The 6970-nt window shown below is 44.3% G+C and overlaps 1 protein-coding gene across 1 annotated transcript; it reads left to right on the top strand.

Annotated features, from left to right (window-relative positions):
- Positions 1-662: 662 nt before the first annotated feature.
- On the top strand, positions 663-6154 carry LOC105889566 (DNA replication fork stabilization factor DONSON). Its single transcript, XM_031582815.1, has 10 exons — positions 663-1195; positions 1545-1625; positions 1732-1938; positions 2276-2454; positions 2932-3110; positions 3389-3488; positions 3687-3818; positions 4157-4355; positions 4841-5056; positions 5605-6154. The coding sequence occupies exons 1-10, from the start codon at positions 776-778 to the stop codon at positions 5737-5739; spliced, it is 1848 nt and encodes a 615-aa protein (XP_031438675.1). The 5' UTR covers positions 663-775; the 3' UTR covers positions 5740-6154.
- The last annotated feature ends 816 nt before the right edge of the window (positions 6155-6970 follow it).

Below are 6970 nucleotides of genomic sequence, written 5' to 3'. Positions count from 1 at the left end.
ATGAGAACACCTTAATGTAAGACCTGCTCCAACTACCTAGTAACATTTTCGCAACAGATTTGTGTATCAGAATTTAGTTCTTTCTTCTTTCCCCTCCCATTAAATCATCTCAGGACCCCTCAGATTTATCTGGTGTCCCTGTATATTAAACTGTATATATAGTTCAAACTAGCTCCACCTCCAGCAGCTACAATAGTATCATGCTGCTTACACACTGATGCTTCCGGTATTAATAATCAGATTATGTCATAAATAATAATATATCAGTCAGAGGGACAAAACCAGTACTTTTACTTTAATTATTTGCCCACATTTTTGTGTTTTTACTTCAGTAGGATTTTTCTTTCAGGACTTTTACTTGTAATGGAATATTTTCACATTGCTGTATTGGTCATTTTACTTTACCAATCTGAATACTTCTTCCACCACCGTTCAACAATAATGGTCAATCTTCTCCAAGAGCTTTTGCCCAGAAAGGTCTGTTCTGGCTATCGACATGAGAACACCTTAATGTAAGACCTGCTCCAACTACCTAGTAACATTTTCGCTTCTGTTTCCCCGTCTTTCTGAACGTTCTGACTACGCATGTCTGTCGTCGCGAGCCCGCCTCCAAATTTGAGCGGGCCACTGTGTCTCGCGCGAAAATTTGTATTGTGTCAAACGAGAACCATTGGAGGAAGAAAACATCAACAGAGCGCCGCGAACAGTAACGTTAGTTTGCCAACTGTCTTCGACAAATCTTCGGTTTAAAGTTGCGTTATAGGTTATTGCAGCAATGGAGCAGGCCGGGTACTCGCCGGGTTTTAAGAAACCTTCTGATATTATGCGAATGAGAAGAAAGCGAGCACAGAGTGAGGGAGTAAGCCCCAGCGCCCGTGGATCTCTGTCAAGTCTCGGTCTACCGGTTCCTGGGACCCGTCCATTCTCACCAGGACCAATGCTAAATGCGCCAAATCGCCCTGGTGGAGGCCTAAAACGGAGGAATCCTTTCGCAAACATAGAAAATACTTGCAACAGCCCGAAGAAGAGAGCAACTGTTCGATCCGACGAAGATGTGGATGGTTTTTTAAGTTATAAAAAACGTGTTCCTGTCGAGGCAGACGGAGAGAACTCGGCAGATCACAAAATTAAGACTTCATTGTCCTACGTTGACCAGCTTGTACAAGAAGACAAAACAAGTGAAAAGTTGCTTAAGGTAACGTTAGATCGCTAAATAGTATGTAATATGAGCAACCAATTCGTAACTTGTAAAAATGTGTAACTTTTGAATAGATACGTTACTTATCAGGCTGGTTTCTTTTTAAACAGGTGGGTGACTAACATCTGACGTTAATATAACAAGACTGCTACTTTGTATAACGTCAATGTTACCTAACTAGCACCAGCTGGGTGTAAAATAATAGGAAAATCCATGTTTACAGCTGGTGCTGTAACCTGTCGGATTAGCTGTCGATAGTTAGCTGTTTTACCTCGTCTTGAAATGTGACGTTAGCTATCAGACGTTAAAGCACAGTTATTGACGATTACCTGACAATATTTTCCAGGCTCCTATTTCTGTCTCCGAAGATGATTCCCTATTTGAGGACGATTTGTTTGAACACGGGAAAACCATCGCCTTGGTTAAGGTAACTTGCTAGTCAACTTTAAGTTACTAAATGCTCGCTACCCGTTCGCTTGTCAATCACCCCCTACTCGTACCATCTGTCGTTGACTGCACTCCCTCTTCTCTAGAGTCCCCAAAGCCATGCAGCTGTTGAAGCTGCTCCTCCAGCAGATGCGTGTCCAGAATACCCCGCCGACTGGAGTCTGAAGACACGTCTGCTGTTTACCTCATCGCATGCCTTTTCATGGGCAGAGCAACCAAAAGCACAGGAGGAGGCACAGGGTTTGGCCCAGCACTGCAGGGCAGAGTATGCCTGTCTTCCTCAGAACATACAGGTACTGGTTTCTCACCCTCCCCCTAAACATGCAACCGATGTGATACAACATGACACATACTGACATTTCCTACAATCAGTTTAAAATAGTAAAAAAGTATGTAGGTCAACCTCTCATTGTAAATACACATCTCTCTGTCTCTCTTTCTCTCTATATATACAGTATATATCCCATAGATATAGATCGATAGACACACAAAAACTATAAGAAAGATTTACTCTGAATGATGCATTTGGTGAAACTTTCCTAGTTTTTAATGAGCAATGTTACCTAGCCTCCGAAATCTTAGTATAGGAAACAACCCCTGGAGTGATTGACAGCGCATTTTTCTGTGTAGGAGCCTCGATCTTGTACGGAGCTGCGCTGTGGCTTTCAGCAGTCTCTGCAGTACTGGCAGCACCCATCCTTGCCCTGGCTCTCCCTGTTCCCACGGATCGCAGCTGAGCGCAACTTTGCTGGCAAGAACTCGCCATGGAGCCAGGACGCAGAGCTGCAGCAGAGCATGATGCGCGAGTGGTGAGGAATATCTGTTTGTTTGTCTTAAAGGTAGGGTAAGCAATACTGGAGAAACATTGCTGATATTTGAACTCAACAGCCAAACAAAACACCCCTCCCTTCAGTGCTGCTTCGGAGGCTCTTCCCAAGGGCCAAACGCTTGACACAGCGTGGATGTCTCTTTCTCATAGTTGAAGCAAAACAAACATTATGATATAAAATGTCATCAAACAATGACATGCAAGCACACTAACACGGCATTCAACACAATGGAGGGAAGATCAGCGTGAGTTAGTTGTTTAGATTGTTTTTACAAAGGTACAGTGACCGAAGAGAGAGTAGAGTAGGTTTGCATCAGCTGCACGTATACGAAAGGTAGCGTTACCTAGCATAGCATTTTGAATTATGCATCACTACTGCTACTGTAGTCTCTCTACTCACTGTCATATTTCTGTGTGCTAAAACTGCCCTGGTCTTCCCCGTGCTCCTGTGCTTTAGGTCCGTGAGCCTGACGTCCCTGTACAGCCTGCTGAAGGCACGCCTGTGCCCCTTCTTCTACCTGTGCTCGTACCAGTTCACTGTGCTGTTTCGGGCCTCTGGCCTCAGCGGAGCCCCGGGCCTCACTGCACTGCTCTCGCCCACCACCAGGGGGCTCCGAGAGGCCATGAAAGCGGACGGTGAGAGACCACTGGCACCTGCTGACACAGCATAGTAGACACATACTTGTGCCTTCTTGCATGCATACTGACGTGCACAAACACACCATGAATTAACTGGATACGTCCACTTGTCATCCCCATCCCTGTGCTATCCCTTGTCCTTTCCACAATCTACACATGCACTCAACTGTGATCAAATATTTTCATTGTAGATGTTGTTGTAGTTCAAATTCACAATGGAGAATGAATTTGTAGTAAGGGAACAGATTTGTAAATGTGTGTGTGTGTGTATGTAGGGATTGAGTTCACACTGCCCCTACTGGAGGACAAGAGGAAGAGCAAGGACCACAGTGAGGAGTGCAAACCCACTGAAGGAGAGGACCCAGACAGCAAAGCGTGCGTAACCACAGACATCAGAGTCTCTCTTTCTCTTTCTCTCTCTCTCTGTCTCTCTCCCTGTCTCTTGTCCCCTCTCTTTCACTCTCCTACTCACACACACACTCAAACATACAAACTCCATTATAAAGTGATGTGATGCACTCACATTTTCTGATTTTCCTTGTCTGGTCATAACTGTTTTTTTTTTTGCCACAGGTCTGGAGAGCACAGTGACCAAGAAGTTGACAATGGTGAGGACGATGATGATGATGACGGTGGCTTCTCCTGGCTGAAGGAGATGGGTGTTCAGGATCAAATCAAGAAGCCAGACTCCATCACCCTCAAACTGTATCCTTTTAGTGTTTGGGTGGGGTGTGTGTGTGTGTGTGTGTGTGTGTGTGTGTGTGTGTGTGTGTGTGTGTGTGTGTGTGTGTGTGTGTGTGTGTGTGTGTGTGTGTGTGTGTGTGTGTGTGTGTGTGTGTGTCTGAATGAATGCACATGAATCATTTGAAGGGGGATTCAGATATAAAGGCCAACTTTGTGACAAAACGGGGATTAATACAGAACATTCATATGGAAGCACTACACGTCTTCCTCCTGTTCTGTTTAGGTTAGTTAAATATTGAGCATCCATTTTGTCTCTATTGTAGTTCTTCAGTAACATCCCTTGACTAGCGCCCCCCCAGTCATAAAGAGCGCAGCTCTGTGTGCTTGGACCACAAGCCCGAGTCTGTGGTCTTGGTGGAGGGAGCGCACACACACACGCTCATCAACTTCCTCATCAACTGCAAGAGCCTGGTGGCAGCAGCGGGTTCTCAGGCAGGCCTGCCCCCCACCCTGCTGGCCCCCAGTGCCTTCAGAGGGGCCACACTGCAGACGCTCAAGGTGAGGTTTAAACACACACACACACACACGAAAATACATTGATACACTGATCCCGCTTAGGTGTAGAGTATACAGACACACACAGAGGTGCTCCTCAAAGCATTCAGAGGGAGCCTACAGGGGATGCACTTGCTCACCCAGACACAAAATTCTACACACTTAGCAGATTCTAAGCCAAACTAAACTAGTGGGATGGTCAGGTTTTCCTCCTATTTTAAATAAATCACATGTCTTTCGTGAGACTGCCTTCATTATGCAGTTGAGTGCTGTGGGCATGATTGGAGCATGTAGGGGAGGATACACTTAACTGGAGGTTTGCAAAATAGGACTTGCGTGCGAATGGGGGAATACGGCCCATAAAGCCTAACACACCTGGTGGCGATACCCACACATCCACATTCTGGCGGGCCCATGCAGCCAGATAGAATAGGAACACACACACTTTGATTTCCAACATTTGTATTCATTATGATTTCTGTCCATAGGCACGCAGTGTGAACGTTAAGACGCAAGTTCGGACGGGCTACCAGGATTTGTGCAGTCTGGAGGTGACGGGTCCCATAATGCCTCACTCTCTGCACATGCTCACTCAACTCTTGCGCGCTGCCCAGAAAGGGTCTTTCAGCGCAGGACTCAACACACACGAGCCCACGGCTGTCTTCAATGTGCCTGTCTGTAAAAACACGGAGCCTAAAGAACAGGTCAGATATCAGACGACCTCACACGAGTACACACATACTTAGAGTAAAGTAAAGCATTTCAGATCCCTTAGTCAACAAATGTGAAGATCTAGAAGTAAAGAAAAGCAATATGGAAAACATGGATGGATATGGTTTTTATATTTATTTTCCAAAACTAGAAACATGTATGTAACTAACTAAAAACATGTATCAATACTTAAACAATATGTCCATACTTTTTTTTTTTTAAACCACAGGTTGTTGAGATCTTGGTATCATTTTTTAAAAGTGTTTTTTTTTTTTGCAAGGGGTGACATGCAAATATGCTGGCTTATATGAAAAGATGACATTAGAAAATTGGACACGGTGTGAAAAGAGTGATGGAAATAAAAAACAGAAGCCTTGTTTGTCATTTTGTATGTAACTCTCAAGTCCCACACGCTTTGGGGCTGGACTGCTGGTCAGGCTGGATGACTGCCGTGCTGATGCAGTTCTAATCCTCCGCGGGTCTGTCTGTCTGTCTTCTGCCTTTACCAATGGTTCTCCGTTCTTCCCCTCTTCATTTTCAGATTACGGCAGGAGCTCTCTCTGGTTGTGGTCTGTCTCAGGCAACCCTGCAGCAGTTCGTGGAGCCAGCGTCTCTGGGCAAGTCTGCCCTTCGCAATTTACACATGAGGAACTATGGGTACACCTGGAAAAGCTGAGACACACGCTTAAAGGCACTCATACATTTTGATTTTATCAACTACGTTTTTACGTACACACACACACACACACACACACAAAGCCACCAGACACAGACACCACTTCATTCTCCATAGAAGAGAGACATGGGGAGAAGTGACTTGAGGCCATCACAGCTCTTTTCTTCACAGAGAACCAGAGCTTCACTAGACATGCAATGAAGAAAACTATCAATTCCCTTTCAGTGTTGGGTCATTGTAACATCTGTCTCCATACTCAGAGCTATCTGTGTTTTTTAAGTCAAAAGGGGCAGTGGGAAGGGAGTGTTTTAGTCTTACTGCCTAATGTGTATTATCTGGAAGTCTTTTATGAATTTGAGATTGTGCCTTGTATGATGGGAGTGATTAAAAAGAGCAGTAGGTTTTTGTGTCATTTGTTGTCTGTTGTTGTTTTTTTTAATCATCATTATTATTGTTTGTCTTTTACTAAATGAATTCCCCTTACCTTTGTTTACTTACTTACCACCCCATGGTTATCAGTGAATATCAAAGCCTCATGGCAGTTTTAATAATGGTTCAGCAGTTTTGCTCTATATCAGACAGATCAGAGGATTTGCACGTAATGCCTACTTTCTCACATCACTTCTTTGAATATGCTATCATACCAACGCAACAAAATGCCCTCAAAGGTATTTACAAAATACATTTCACAACAGTGGAGCTAAAATACAGTTGTTCTTTATTGTGCTAAAACATCATCCTAGGCATTCTAAAGCCATTCTTAAATGTATTATACTAAGCATGATCAGAGGAGCAAGTGCATGCAAGTTTCAACAGTACAGTGCACCTCTGGTAAAGCACCTCCACCATTGCTTATACATTATACCCATACATTATATTTTTGTCTTTAAAAAAGTGGCACAGTTCACGTGTGATAGAATATAATCACAGGGGTTGAATATGTGCTTGGACTGCCAAACCACTGGCATTGCAGTCAGTTCGCAGGCTTATTGGCCTTTGAGCCACAGGTTCAAGGCTGGGTGGGATTACTGCTCTCGTCCTTTGCCCCACTATACCATTGGAACAAATTAGTCGTTATCTTCCGCATTTGAACTAGCGTAATAGCTTCTCATAAGAGAGCAGCCACTAAAATGCCATTGAATAGCAGCAAACAGGTGTTTGAAGCCGCTGGTGCCTCTGGAGTCTCGCGAACTTCAAGATGTAGGATGCTCAAGAGGTTTGCAAGTGTCCT

Source organism: Clupea harengus, chromosome 16 (assembly GCF_900700415.2).
Source record: "Clupea harengus chromosome 16, Ch_v2.0.2, whole genome shotgun sequence".
Taxonomy (NCBI): Eukaryota; Metazoa; Chordata; class Actinopteri; order Clupeiformes; family Clupeidae; genus Clupea; species Clupea harengus.
The sequence above is the reverse complement of the archived record's forward strand: the minus strand, read 5'-3'. Positions and strand labels throughout refer to the sequence as shown.